Source organism: Haliotis asinina, chromosome 7 (genome assembly GCF_037392515.1).
Source record: "Haliotis asinina isolate JCU_RB_2024 chromosome 7, JCU_Hal_asi_v2, whole genome shotgun sequence".
NCBI lineage: Eukaryota > Metazoa > Mollusca > Gastropoda > Lepetellida > Haliotidae > Haliotis > Haliotis asinina.
The window spans coordinates 4,582,104-4,598,528 of NC_090286.1; the positions used below are offsets into that span (position 1 = coordinate 4,582,104).

General features: G+C 39.4%; 1 protein-coding gene across 1 annotated transcript in view; it reads left to right on the forward strand.

The window, feature by feature from the left end:
- LOC137291448 (uncharacterized) overlaps nucleotides 1–16,425 on the forward strand; it is a 46,257-nt gene that overhangs the window by 14,726 nt on the left and 15,106 nt on the right. Inside the window, exons 2-4 of the mRNA XM_067822796.1 lie at nucleotides 2,424–3,130; nucleotides 15,047–15,209; nucleotides 16,203–16,357. Coding sequence (XP_067678897.1) covers nucleotides 2,665–3,130; nucleotides 15,047–15,209; nucleotides 16,203–16,357 — 784 coding nt within the window. The 5' untranslated portion in view covers nucleotides 2,424–2,664. The remainder of the gene's footprint in view (nucleotides 1–2,423; nucleotides 3,131–15,046; nucleotides 15,210–16,202; nucleotides 16,358–16,425) is intronic.

Genomic DNA, 16,425 nt, shown 5'->3' on the forward strand with positions numbered 1-16,425 from the left:
ACTATCACTTAATCTATGATAATTCAAATTGCACAACATACACTCTCATAACACATTATCCAGCCTCATGTAAGTTTTGATTGGTCCACATGACTCTGATAAAATACCATGTACATCCATCACAATCGGCGGGCGGGAGTATAAATGTCGTATACTCCTGCTACGAAAGTCATATCACCCCACTACGCCTCGGTGACGACACGAAGGGAGAAAAGCATGCATCGACAAGCCTTTAGTAACGTGCAGTACATTGAGGTGAAACGATCAGCTGGTGTCAACATTGCAGCAATGAAACGTGTCGTGTTGCGTGTTGTTTTGTTTTGATTTAGTGAAAACATTCAGCTAGATAAATGCGTTATCCCATCGTGTCAAGGGAAATACAGGGTTTTATCAGTCCCTCTTAAGGTTGTCTTAACCTTACTCAGGACTGAAAAAAACCTGTATTTCCCTCGACACGATGTGATAACTTATATTGTACCCATGCGGGGGAGCAAATGCTTTAACCACTAAGCTACCCCATGACCCCTGATATTTATGAAGCCACTTACACATTGTATAGCGATGGGTATATCCAGGCGGACTGACTCATTAAAGACAGAGAACAGCTGTTTCCTTCTGTTGGGAACAGTGCACGAATTATTTGACACTGGTGTTCATTAGTGTCCTCTGATATGATCAATACCATTGGCTAAGGTTGAGAATCTCATTAATAATGTATGATGGCCTTACCTGTAATTGGGACACAATGATTTGCACCTGTAATTGTGGTGTTGACATTGACAGGGGAATATTTTTTGTCTTCACTGACTGATTTGTAAATCATTATAACAATCACAATTGCAAACATAAACTTAGATCTAGGGATAGCAATATGGTGATTTGCTTGATGGCAATGGGAAGGAACTGGTAGGGATGGAATATCCATATGGTGTATTGGATATAATGAATAATTCCTGGTAATAGAATCACTTTTGACATAATAATGCACCTCTCTTTGTTTTTGCTGTCAAACCCAAGTATTTATTGATAGCAACTCCAAGCTGTTGTAGTTCTTCCAATGCATAAGTAGTGCTTAAAACCTTGGTAGACTCATTGCACCACCTCCCAACACACCACTTGCCTATTCACCACCTGTCAGCATACTACTTCTCCTTTGCACCACCTCCCAACACACCACTTGCCTATTCACCACCTGCCAGCATACCACCTCTCCATTGCACCACCTCCCAACACACCACTTGCCTATTCACCACCTGCCAGCATACCACCTCTCCATTGCACCACCTCCCAACACACCACTTGCCTATTCACCACCTGCCAGCATACCACCTCTCCATTGCACCACCTCCCAACACACCACTTGCCTATTCACCACCTGCCAGCATACCACTTCTCCATTGCACCACCTCCCAACTCACCACTTGCCTATTCATCACCTGCCATCATACCACCTCTCCATTGCACCACCTCCCAACACACCACTTGCCTATTCACCACCTGCCAGCATACCACCTCTCCATTGCACCACCTCCCAACACACCACTTGCCTATTCACCACCTGCCAGCATACCACTTCTCCATTGCACCACCTCCCAACACACCACTTGCCTATTCACCACCTGCCATCATACCACCTCTCCATTGCACCACCTCCCAACACACCACTTGCCTATTCACCACCTGCCAGCATACCACCTCTCCATTGCACCACCTCCCAACACACCACTTGCCTGTTCATCACCTGCCATCATACCACCTCTCCATTGCACCACCTCCCAACACACCACTTGCCTGTTCACCACCTGCCAGCATACCACCTCTCCATTGCACCACCTCCCAACACACCACTTGCCTGTTCATCACCTGCCATCATACCACCTCTCCATTGCACCACCTCCCAACTCACCACTTGCCTATTCATCACCTGCCAGCATACCACCTCTCCATTGCACCACCTCCCAACACACCACTTGCCTATTCACCACCTGCCAGCATACCACCTCTCCATGCCCCACCTCCCAACACACCACTTGCCTATTCACCACCTGCCAGCATACCACCTCTCCATTGCACCACCTCCCAACACACCACTTGCCTATTCTTCACCTTTCCAACACACCACCTACCACATTAGATACACTTCTACAACATGTCACTGCAACCACCTAACACACCACTTCCTGAACACATCTGGATATTCCCCAGGTATAGACACTAATTACTAGTCCTGTGGGAGTACCAGTAGCACAGCATGACATCAGTGAGAACCAGTGATCATATGATATGAACTGCAACTACCTGCCACACCATCCAGGGTGGCAACGCCTTTAATGAAGCTAGGCTGTCACTATTGATTTGGAATCAGTGTCACCCAACAGACCAACTGTTTGCTTGTATATAATTCGTGTCTTTTCTGATTCCAGAGCTGGACATGAAGCACCAAGAGCTGACTCGGTGACATGTGGCAGAGGAGCCAGATACAACCAGTAAACTACCGATACCATGACTCATTTTGTGTAGACGTCAATACCTATGTCATGTAAATCAACCAAAATGGCAGAATTATTCAGAAACACATCTGTGAACTTTATGAAGAAATAATGATCAGATGTGGTTCCCTAATGTGAGGTTTATCAAATCCATTATGGAAATTCTCGGATCAAGATGAAATTTCATCATGTCCATGGTAGAGCCATTGTCCTGTCTGATGATAGAAAGCAAGCAACAAGATCAGAGGCCCATTTTTGTAATGGGCTAGTGTTTGGTGACCAGGCAATCCAGGTGGGCCATAAGCTGTGTGTGGAACTGACCTGTGTTTCAACATGGAGTGGCGCCCTTCGGATCGGAGTCACCACAAACGACCCCAACAAGCTGACCCAGGCTGACCTCCCCAAATTTGCATTTCCTGATCTATTGAAGAAGGAAGGCTACTGGGCTCGGTCAGTTAATGAGAATTTGACCGCATCAGGGACACGTGTTACATTTTACGTGACAACGGAGGGCCATCTACAAGTCTTCATTAATAATGAGCACAAGGGGGTTTATTTGTCACGACTTCCGACCAACAGGACGCTCTGGTTGTTCCTCGACATCTATGGAAACACAAAGGCAGCAAAATTTGTCAAACCAGGTGGGTGAACATTTCAAGAATACTGAGTATTTATGTACTATAATCATCCTATTTGTCAAAATCTAAAGCCCATCATTGAATAGTCTCATTGGGAGGTAATTTGGTATAATTCTTGCATAAGCATTCTTTTATCGTATGCAGGAAGTAAGTTTTTTAAATATAAGGGAATAATATATGTAGTTGTTCATGTTTGTGAGAGAAAGAATATTTTTTTCTCTTACTCTTCCAAAACAAAACTAGTTATGTGACACGAGAATGTAACACTTTTGTGTTTGTCACAACACCTTTCTCTCAGGACATGCACCTTGTTTGAAATAAGTGAATATTTTGTCGACATGGGTGAAATCTTGGGCTAAGTTGTTTCTTCTGGGTTTTCTAGAAAATCTTTGTTTGCTAATGACACACAAGCCATACAGGTCATACCTTCTCCAGTGTATGTCCTCTGTCAATCTTTGTCAACAATCTTGTGCCCCTAATGATACTATTTCCTGTATAACTGGCATGAATGTATGTAACAATTATCAAATATCCTGATTAAAGTGTCATGTAATACAAACGTCAGCCGTCATGACTGATGTAAGCCCTCATACTGATAACTACTGATATTTAATGTGACCCTCAACAAGAAAACTTGTATGTGTGTCTGTGGCTAAATGAAACAGAAAAGAAATTAATCCATCACTGTTATAACTATGAAGTTTCAGCATGGGTTCAAGATATTTAGTATGTAGCTGAATTAACTGTAGACTGTAGAAGTGGAGTATCCATCCTTGCCAGCCCTTAGCCCAATTAACAACTTAGTGCTCTAGCCAATCAAAACCATGTTCAGCAAAATCAGTTTTGATCAGTTGAATAATAGACAAAGTATGTGTACAATGTACATCCAACTTGACGTCAACAGGTATTTTCATTTCTACATTCATTACGCTTTTCATGTTAATTATTCAACATGCTCAAGTGATTTCATGAACTTTGTGAGGTAGAATATAAGTTGTAGGTTTGTGATGAGGGGTATATGAGGTTTTATGCATCACTCATGGACAAACCTAATGAGGGATGCATAAAACTCTGTATATCCTAAATCAAAATGCAAACAAATATATTGTACAGAATGTTTAAGTCTGTGTGTAAATGCAACAATAAAACAAACTGAATCATACATTATACTAACGTGGTACTGACTAGACAATGAGAACCACCCTCAATAGTGGCCATGGATATATGCCATTTTCCATGGGGTGGGGTATAGATGACTTATTCTTCCTCTCAAAGCTTTATACCCACTTCTGCAGGGTATGGCCACATTCAAGGTCATATGAACCAATCAGAGATGGACATTCTTACATGTGGTAGGACAGGGCTCCAGATAACTTTTTGGGGTGTAGGTGCACTTACACCTCATGTTGCAAGTGGAGATGTACTTGGAATTTTGAAGGAGTGCTGATATTTTAGGGTCAGCAAGCAGGTGAAGTGGTTTGTTATTTATAGTTTTAAAGAACCTTTCAGCTATTAAACTTTGTATATGTGTGTTAGACGTACAAAGGTATTTATGTGCGTACATGATTCTCCTGAAATCTTAGATTATGCCGTACAGCATTGAGTTATAAGTGTACATTACCCCTGTACGCCACTTATCTGTAGCCGCAGTAGGATAACACATTTTGTAGCAGTATAGATCTATAATTTCAACCAAATCATCATTTTTACTAGCCATTTTGTTTGAAGCAAATACAGGTGTCATTAGTGATTGAATCTGGTCAACAGGAAGGGCAAATAAATCAAAACTCCAGCCTCAGTTTTTACAGCTGAAAACCGCACTTCCATGTAAGTTGACTCTCTTGTCACAGGAATATGATTTGTGTAAAGTAATTAGTCAGAAACATTTTCCATAACATTTTCCATTATAATCTGATCTCGGTTAATCACAAAGGACAAGCCAATCATGAACCTGGAATTCTGTCTCTCATATCCTTTTGATACCAAATATCTCTAATGGGGTTTTTTTTAGCCCACAGGTGTGTAAGGAAAAGTATTATCAACTCTGAATAATGAATGGTCTGTCCCTCCCAAAATAATACAATCAATGGTAGATTGCTTTGTTGCACATAACTAGTTTGGTAACTGTTCTCATGTGCTGCTCACTAAAACCTTTTTCACTTCATATGTACCTTACTATACTTATTTTCCCCAGTTGATTCTGAATGTGGAACATTATTGCATAGTAGATATAATTTCATGAAAACAACAACAGGAAGCATGGTGGCTGGGTGGGTTAGACGGCTGACTGTATGCTGACGATTAGGCAATATCATGTGTAACCTGATATGTCTCTGCCATATTCATGCTGTGAAAGACAAAGCTGTTACTGATTGTCCCTTGGACTCAAAACTAGATCCAGGGAAGTCCTGTATAATTGGACAAGCCAGATCCCATTTTCTGTAAGACATGGGACAATTCATGGTGTGTTTGGACTTTTAGCAGCCATTGCTGAAATCGGTGTAGTTTTAGTCGTGTTATTGCCCTGTACTTTCAACAACAACCTGAGTTCTGATTTTTAATCAACATGAATAAGACTTTTTCTTTTCCCGACACAACATGGTGTATCGGAAGTGCAGAGGTGGTGACTGACAGATACAAAGTTGTTTTATTGATTAGATTTAAGCTGTCAGTAATGATGATGTATGTTCTGATTGATCTGTTAAAAAACTTGTATGATCAGTCTAGCTCTAGTTTATATGGAAACTACTGGCAGACTGATTGTTGTGTTTATAAGGAATGTATTTACAGGATATTTACACATATTTGATATGATTTGTGGCTGAAATATATTTGTTTCTCATTTTTTCTTGCCTCTGACAGAATATGGGAAAAGTCACATAACACATATTTTTCTACAGAAGCGGTTTTCTGGTTTTTTCCAGGGTATGAAATTCTCAGAGATTTAAGCCAGACCACAGGGCTGGTTAGGTGTAGAACTTGTCAGCCCTGACCAAAACTGGCTTGCCCACAAATTATTTTCATATATATGTCTAAATTTTAACTTAACCACATGGCAGGTGAATGTGGGAATCTGGCAGTCTGTGTTGAAAATAACCCGCCATGGGCAGTTGGGCTAGCAGGTGTTTCGAACACTGCAATGTTTGCCCTTGCAGTGTAGAACCACAACATCTAATTCAGTATAAGTTGCACTCAGACAGTAGAAGATCTGTATCATTTAGCAAGTTTAAATTTAATGCATGTTATTGTAAGCTGTAAGATATGTTTTGAAGTCAAATATACCTCATTTCACTCTTGTCAACTGTAAAATATTGCTTCCTGTCAGCATGAATATCAAGAGAGTATATTTCCCAGCTGGATTTGGAGGTACCGTGTATATTTCTACCCAGCTTTACCAAACAAACAGCATATTTATTAATTGATTAAGCAATCAACTGAAAACTTTTGATGTTTTGGTATTTCCATTAATGTACTGATAGTGTGATTAAAAGAAAATATTTTTGTAAAAACTAGAATTGAAAATTCATATAAACTATTGATTCATTTCACTACTAAACCAAAAATATTGATTTGGTTCATTTTCCTTGACAAACTATTTGTTTAGAAAAATCTTCCGTAAAGAAATGTGAAATACATGTTCCAAAAGATTGTTCCGAGAAGGTATGATGTACAAATGTCTGCATGTAGCAGTAGTTGCAACTAATAAGATGGCTGACTGATTAAGAATACAGTAAATGATGGGACAGTCCATGTCAGTGTCTAAGAGAGCCGTGTAGAAACATGGGACATTATGGACGCCCTCGATTCTCGATTTTATGCTTACATTAAAAAACTGTACACTGACAAACGAACGAAACCAAATAACCAGATCCGTCTGACCGTCCTGATCCATAGCAAGTTTGTTTTGTCATGAAATGTGTAAAGCTCGTATCAATATGTGTTCACCCACAGAGCTGGACTGTGCAGTTCCTGAGCCTGTTGAAATACATTATTGATGGGATCAGGGCAGAGTTAACAGCATACCTTGGCAACGTTAATCACTCTGATCAGAGTCAGTTCACTGGCCCATATGGACCTGGTTTCTTGGGTTTCACAATCTTCTACATCTATAATGCCAGCCCTCACAGTTTGAATAATTTACTCTTTGTGTACATATATACTGCACTGCTGTGACTGTAAAGCTCTTACAGGTTCAATCCAAATGTCAAATGCTTGGATCATGCCTTAGTTAAGTCTGGAATTTTATTTGTAGGTTGCGTGAACAGGTGCTTACATGTCTGTGTCTGTCCATCATTGTGTATAGTGTACCCTACAAGCTGTCTAGCACCATTAGGTCTGATGCTGCATGTTGAAATGAACCTGGCACCAATTGTTGTGATAGATCACTCTGATTGGATTTTAAGCATGCCAGCCCTGGTGAACACTGTTGACAATCAGTCAGCTCTTGTAGCCTGTATCATGATACAGATGTGATATGTGGTGAGTATGAGCTTCGCAGAGTAATACAGAATGATTTTGGGAAGGATTTTGACCTTTATTTAAGTATTGATGATCAAGCATGTCAATTCTGAAATATTTCCGACAATTATTATGTTATTTACTTGTCTTTGAATTAAACTGATTACCAGTTTCAAAAAGGGGGTGACTTTTTTTTTGCAATTCAGTGTATTATGTAATAATCATAATAATAATGTTTCTATGAGCGGCATGTTTAGAAGTTGGTGGACCTGTGAAGGTTCGGGTTAGAATAGGCCTTCAGTAACCCAGGCTTGCCACAAAAGGCAACTATGCTTATCATAAGAGGCAACTAACAGGATTGGGTGGTCAGACTCACTGACTTGATTGACACATGTCATCCCATTTATGTAGATCGATGCTCATGCTGTTGCTCACTGGATTGTCTGGCCCAGGTTCAGTTATTTACAGAATGCTGCCATATATCTGGAATATTGCTGAGTGCAGCATAAAACTAAACTCTCTCACCAGCCTGGACCAGAGAATCGAGTGATCAATAGCATAAGCATTGATCTGTGAAATTGGGAGCCAATGACATGTGTCAACCAAGTCAGCAAGCCCCTTTAGCCACCTCTTTCGACAAGCATGGTTTACTGAAGGTCAAAATTCTTACCCAGACCTTCATGAGTCTTTTATTAAGTAGGTATGACATTTTCTCCATCCTTCACTGTTGCTCATATTCATTTTCTTAAATACTGCAGAGCTCACAGTCTCTCGCATAAACCTCTGTTCTTGTACCTGGTACCTATGACATATTTATGCAACCATACATTGTCTAGCACAACACAGAACATAGCAGACAAAACTGAGTCAGCAAGATCATATACCTATATGTATAATGCTGACAAAATTATGTTCAATTTGAAACCAAAGTAGTGCAACCCAGATATTACTTATATGAAAGACATATAAGCTTGTATATCTTATTGCCATTGTTTCTGATGTGCATTACCTAGACAATCCCTTCTTGGTCAGTGCCATGCATCACAATGGTAGAGACAATTCTATGATGGCCACTAGCAGGACCAAGGACAAGATCAGCATTAGCATCACAATAGCATGTTGACTGAGTTCCCACGTGGCGAGACGGCAGAATATTAACAGAACAAAATTACCTCCAAGCTGAATGGTCTCCACTGGTCATTGTCATTTCCTTTGTTATATACTAGTATTGAAAAGCTCATCCATTCTGTTTTCTGTTTGTTATCTGCTTGTCCATTAGAAGGAGGTGAGGTTGAAGAATGTAAGATATTGAAAAGCTCATATGTCCATTAGAGGGAGGTGAGGTTGAAGAATGTAAGATATTGAAAAGCTCATATGTCCATTAGAGGGAGGTGAGGTTGGAGAATGTAAGATATTGAAAAGCTCATATGTCCATTAGAGGGAGGTGAGGTTGGAGAAAGCAGAAATAATGTACACTGGTGTTTATTTTCTTTGGTTGAGATTATTGCTTTTTTCACAGACTGATCATTATTATGAAATATTTGAGGTAAAATGTTTGCTGCATTGGTCTGTCCAGATGACATAGTGAAAAAGACTAAACACAAAGGAATTAGAAGCTAGAAAGAAGTATTAAGTTGTTTACTTCATTACTATCATTATCCAGAGCATAATATCCAAGGTTGGAATAATATTTTTCCACACTGTGAAATTACTGGATATGAAAGTTGATTGATTTAACAGTTAGTGGAAGTAACAATTAGTATTAAAAGAAATAAAGAAGTTATTAGGCCTGATGTGAATTAGGACTAGATTTTTTAATCTTATTATCCGAGTTTGGACAGTTCATATAATGCACACACAATATTTAAGGTGCAGTTAAAGGCAAATCTGTTCTGAGTATGTGTTACTGACTTGAATTGCTTGATGCTAAACATGTTTTCTTAATATGTTTCAATGTAGGAAGGCGCTTCGTATTCTCACAGTACTTACGGATATCGGCTGAAAAAATAACCATAGGAATGCTTGTTGTTTTTGAATAAAGGGCTTTCTCCTCTACCATCTGCATCTATCAGATGCTAGATTCATCTGCTGAATTACCGCTCGTAATTTGTACAATTGTAAACTTGTATATGCTTAACATTTCCTTCAAATATGTTCGAGTCATGAAACTTGCGGCATGTAATCCTAGCACAGGTTGATAGGTACTGAGAGAAAAGATTGTGATTTATGCTTTTGTTTTGAAAGAATACTCTCATGTTCCCTTTCATATTCATGTGTCTTAGGAACAGAATATCAATGGAAACCAAACTTACTAAAACTCTAAAGATTTCAAGCAATCAAGTTTGTCCAGTCAACAGTTAGCAAGGCGTCTCAATCTTGAAGCCCTGGACATACAGTCTTAGGTGTGGAGCCTTGTTTTTTGGTAACTGGTATATTGTAAACAACATATTTAGTAGTCTTATATCTGAGCACTCTAAATGTGATGTACAATAAACACATGCTAATGACGAGAGTCACGTCCTCTGTACTGGTGTGTACTGTGCACTCATCATCACGAAGACCATCAAGTATTGATGTCGTATAAGCGGCTCATCCTCGCAGAAGCCCTGTACATATCATGTTTGCTTAGACTGGACAGGTGTGTGGTGTCTCAAGGTGGAATAATTACAATGGAAGTGGCCAATGTGAAAAATATCGACAACTTTAAAATATGTCCTTGAAAGAACCTTGACAGCAGTTTTTTCTGGCACTGTCGATTTTTTAACTGCAGGGATTATTAAGTAGGCTACAGAAGTATTAAGTTATATATGAACACTGCTTTATTCCTGAAGACGTACTTTGAGGACAACTGATTCTGTGGTCAAGAGGGCGACAGTCAGTACATTGGCCAATTTGCCCATCGATTCTCAGTCAGCTAGGAAGTGTAAGTCATTGACAAACTGTTACAACTGTCATATCAACACATTACCATTTGTCACGTCAACACATTACCAGTAACCGAGATCAAAGCTTGATGAATAACAGTGACCAGCCGTGTGATATAAGGTGCCACAGCTGCTGAAACATCCTGCTTCATCCATCATGTCCAAGAACTCTATTCTATTGATTCTTTGATGTTAATATTAATTTGTATGACATTGAGGGTGTTGTTAGGAAAGTAGCATGGTTCCACAGGTATGTACCTAACAGACTCTTGGTATGAGCTGAAGAACAAGAAGAGTGTTGAAAATGGACCAAGATATAATTTTCATATTAAAGGTTTAGTTGGAGATAAGTGATATTGACACAGGTGTGTATTATATCCATGTAAAACAGACAAGAAATATATTTCAGTATTTTCAGATGCTTTTCCTCACTTCAAACTGATTGACTACCATCCAAGTTCTGTGCTGTACAAAATGACATAAAATTTGAATCACTCTGTTACTATCACCTGTTAGTGTTGCACAATTTTTTTACTTCACATGCAAATTTCAATGAAATTTTGACTAAATTTCTTTTATTGTTTTATGAATATGCCTGCTATATTTTTTTCAAGAATAAGATACAGAATTAGAAATTAATTGTCACTACTACAAAAAATTAAATCCCAATGTATTTATTGGCCAGAAATGTAAATTTACCAGAGAATATTTCTCAGGGCCAGAAGTAAAATTCTTCGAGTATTTTGAAGGAATATTACTTTGATTGGTAATTTTTTCCCCCTCCTGCATTTACGTTTTCAGTGGACAAGAATCCACAAAACACGAAATAAAATTGGTCTTTCCTTATCCTGACATTAAACAATAAGCAGGCTCTAATGGACAGCCATACTGCTAACAGAACACTGAGTGGTATGGTGGTAGTTGATAGGATGACGTCTGATTTAGCCGACTCTGTCATGAAATCCGCCCACATCATGACATGACATGACATGATATGACATGCAGATAAAACAGCATCAGCTGCATCAATTTCAACCTTTATTGCCAGCATGTAGGTTGTTTCACGAGAAATCAGCTGTTAGCTGTAATGATTTTGTCCAGAACTATTTACCCAGCTACTGCTTGGGTGACAGCCGATCATTCATGAAACAGAATCTGCTCCCAGAAATATATATTTCGTAATTTTTGAAATTAGTTCACAAAATACATAAGGCTTTAGCATGTTTAGGTCACAGATCTAAAGTTTAACACATTATTTAATGCATTTTGAAGGTAATTTTTTATTGAAATGGAAGAAATACAAGTAACCGAGTTAAAAACCGAGAATAAAGACCATTTTCCTTTAAGCAGGAATAAATCCACTGCTACCTATTAAAGGTCACATGCAACAAAAAAAACCAAACATAAATAAAACACAGTTATCACTTATTCATGATATATGACATGCATTGCAGATTAACAAATAATCAGAATTATAAGTGTATAATCACAAATCAAAAGTGCAACTTTTTGTACATGGTTCACCTCCCTCAAAATGAAGCAGCCGTGATGCCAAACCCTGTCAGAGCTGGTGAATGTGCACTCAAGTGTAACGAAGACTTTCATTGGCCACTGGTTCATTTGCCAAGACGTTTAGCCGCCTCTTTGTTTATGGCCTTTAAGCCCGATAGGTGTTAATTTCAAATTGCATGTGGTCAGTGATTAAAGTTGTGCATTGCATATTGTCGCTAGCAGACAGGCATCATAGGTATCAATAAACCAGACATTAAGTTTTCTCTGTGACAGAGTCTGCTTATCACAATCAACATGTTTGGGTTTTTTTGTTGTTGTTGTTTTTTATGCAACAAGTAGATTACTTACTTGTCTGTGTACACAACCAATCTTAGACTACTGCTCACAACCTCAAACTCTGGGTATGCATACTGAACCTATTCACTGCACAAACGTTATGAGCTTGTTGGACCCACTTTTTTTTTTTTTTCATTTGAACTCCAATTTTGCAAGTAGATTACTTACTTGTCTGTGTACACAACCAATCTTAGACTACTGCTCACAACCTCAAAATCTGGGTATGCATACTGAACCTATTCACTGCACAAACGTTATGAGCTTGTTGGACCCACTTTTTTTTTTTTTCATTTGAACTCCAATTTTGCAAGTAGATTACTTACTTGTCTGTGTACACAACCAATCTTAGACTACTGCTCACAACCTCAAAATCTGGGTATGCATACTGAACCTATTCACTGCACAAACGTTATGAGCTTGTTGGACCCACTTTTTTTTTTTTTTCATTTGAACTCCGATTTTGCGGGCTTTTTTTTCGTAGCGTTTTTTTTTTCTTCTTCTTCAATTTCCTAGGTTGAAATTGGCATTTTGATGATTTGTTTCAGTAAGTGCATGCTGAAAGGTATTAGAATCAGCAAAGTTGTTTTACGTTGCATGTGACATTTAAAGAATTCACTCATAGTTGATTTAACTAAATATTGACAGATCTAAGTAAGTCAGTGTTGGTCTAATGAAATATTGACAGGTGACACGTCATTATGTCAAAGTTGTGGAGATCAATGCTCATCACTGAATCGTCTGGTCCAGACTCAGTTATTTACATACCACTGCCATATGGCTGGGAGATTGTCATGTGCAATGTTAAACAACAAACAAAAACAAAACAAATAAATCAAAGGATTCCAAAAGCAGTCAGTTAATGCAGATCTCTACATCTCTACAGCCCTTTTCAGTCATTTTACCTGCAACACAAGCAAAGCTGAAATGATAAATCTGAAAAAGGTAGGCTTTCTCTTCACAAACCTATCAATAAATCCCACATGTTCATTTTCAACTTGAATCTTGCCAAATAAAAAGCCTACCACATCCATGTGTTTGCTGATGTTATGGAAGTCCAATTTCTTTAACAGTATTTGTATGCTGCACGTGTGTCGTGTGCAAGGCCACCTAATGGATGCAATGCCATTTCCTGCAAAACATTGATTTCGCTGTGTTGACACGAAGTTATTGGCAGAGCCATTTCTGCCAGAGTTTTAGCAGCTAAGGTGAATCTGGACAATGATTTTTGCTATATAGCATGTCATGAGTAATCACATGTTCTATTACTCAAAGTCCCAATCATCCAGGTGACAGTATATTGATTTTTACACACCAGAAAGGCTTGTCTAACTGCTGCTTCATGTGAGGTGTCATCAGAACACAAGTGGGGAGACAGAAGCTCAGTGCCTTTGTTAAGAGATTGTTGATTTCGGAGCCATTGAGGATCTTGAATAGTAAATCGCTACAAGTTGTTTGATGCCAAAAGTGACAATATTTAGGCTGTTTCAGGGTTGTCTGGAAATAATCGAATCTAGGTCAGATACCAAGTGGTTGATATTATGAATTATATCCATCAATGTCAAACTGGGGTGATGGGGTAGCCCAGTGGTTACAGCGTTTGCTTGATTTCCCACATTTGTTTGTGGTGTCTCCTGCCATGATATTTCTGGAATATTCCTTAAGGTGGAGTAAAAATCCAACTCATTCAACCCAAACTCACCATCAAACTGATGTATTTAATCATCTCCTAGAGCACAGGACTGGACTACAAAGGACCAGTCATATCCCAGGTATTCTGGATGTTCATGAACATGTCTTGCTGCTTGTAAAGCACAAGTCCCGCTAAGTACCAATGTTATTGTACCAGTCTACTGACATACCAGCCAGCAGTTTCACCTGGATACACCACTCAACCCTTCTTCTGTTTCTCTAATTCCTAGTCCAGGTATAGTAACAAGTATTATATAGATACCAGAAACCTGTCACTGTAGGTTTGAAGCCCTATTTACTGAATCATGTTTCTAGCTGTATCAACACTGAACCTGTCCATGGGTTTCAACAAAGTGGTAAAGTTTTAGATCTGCTTCACTTGAGGCCTTCCTCCCTATTTTAAGGGGTGGTGGGGTAGCCTAGTGGTTAAAGTGTTTGAGCATCATGCCAAAGACCTCGGTTTGATTCCCCACATGAGTACAGTGTGTGAAACCCATTTGTGGTATCACCCGTTGTAATATTGCAAAAAGTGGCGTAAAACTTAACTCACATCACTCTTCCTCCTTTCAGTTGACATACCATGATAAAGCTAGAAAACTGTTCAGAGCAATGTGAAATCCTATTCACTTACTCATTCCTGGACACGATAACCCATGTCAGTATTCATCTCTTCATGTCACTTCCTGTACTACCATTAGTGCCATTTTTTAAACATATCCCAAAATGTAAAATCTCACATTACCTCACCTCATCAAACAGTCTCAGTCAGTCTCATATTCCTGTTGATGCTGAGCGTTTGCCTTATATACTGATCCAAAAATCTAGTTTTCAAAGTGATGTCAATAATATTCTTGTCATTCCATTTAGCCACATATTTCTTGATTAGTACCAAAACTGGTTTAAAGACTCATCACTGATTTTATGGTTCTGAATGGTAAATTGAACCTTATAAGATGTTTCTACAGTTACCTAAAACTTAATCAAAAACAACTTCTTGCAGATGATGCTCCAAAGGAGATTGTTGCCCGTGGTCCGGATGCGATGGAGGCGTACGAAAAGGCGTGCTCGACAGGAACCCAGCCAGTGTTCCGCACACGTCTTATGCTCGTGGGAAAGGATAGAGTGGGCAAAACTAGTCTCAAGAAAGCCCTCACAGGTCAAAGGTATTTTGGTTGTATGACTTATGGAAGATTTGTGTGTGAAAATTTATGGTCTCTCCATCACTAACGTGGATTATTGATGGAGCAGCATGGGTGTGCAGTAGTCTGTGCAGTAGTCTGTGCAGTAGTCTGTGCAGTAGTCTGTGCCATTGCTATTCACTGTGCAAGGTTGTGTCCTTTCCGTAGAATGGAAGATGGCAATATGGGGGACAGAAGTGTGTCCATAGTTGTGACTAGGGGTGAAACTATTCACCTAGACCTCGATTTGATTCAATTTTCTATACTGGACCCTTGATTCAATAATTTTTTATTCGATTCTTCATACAAGTAAAACATCAGATTTCATTTAGAACAGTTTGGGCATTTTTGGGGGGGACTAAACCCAACATACACCCTTGTCACCTTACGTTAGCAATCAACTCTCCGCAAGGCCCCTTAACCCCAACTGTCTGAAGATTTTCTCCAATGTCCTCAGAGCCCCTTAAACACAGTGCCTAAAGATGGACTCCAGTGTCCTCTGAGCCACTTAACCCCAAGTGTCTGAAGATTGTGTCCAGTGTCCTCAGAGCCCCTTAACCCCAAGTCTCTGAACATTGTCTCCAGTGTTCTCAGAGCCCCTTAACCCCAAGTCTCTGAACATTGTCTCCAGTGTTCTCAGAGCCCCTTAACCCCAAGTGTCTGAAGACTTCTGCAACCCACAGACAGACAGACACACAAACAGACAGACCAAAACCTCACACTGATCTTTCTAAAGTCCTCACACTTTGGACCACCAAGAACCTCCCCTTGGTCATTGATCAGGCTTCTGGTCAGCCTCTGTGGCTCACTTTAGAGGAATTACAGAAACCCAGATTTTGACATCAGCCACTGGTTCTTTGAGTCTGTCAGCCATGTTTACAGGTGTCTTTCATGTTGCTGAGTAGGATTTAAACAAAGTTGTTAGACTTATTGTTGCATCAGCAAAACTGTTGTAACATGATATACTCGTGTCCACAGCCATAACACAGCTGAGGAGAGCACAGATGGCATCGACCTGTCCGCTTCCTGCTCCTTCAACCTCAACAACAGATCGTCATGGCAACTAGCCATCAAGGGGGAGCAACTACCGGAAGAAGAAAGTGACACAGAGAAGAAAAACATGGGTATTCTTGGTAAGAAAAGTTCTTTTCTTTTTAAGACTACTGTTACTGTATTATTCTAATCAGAACATTGTTTATTC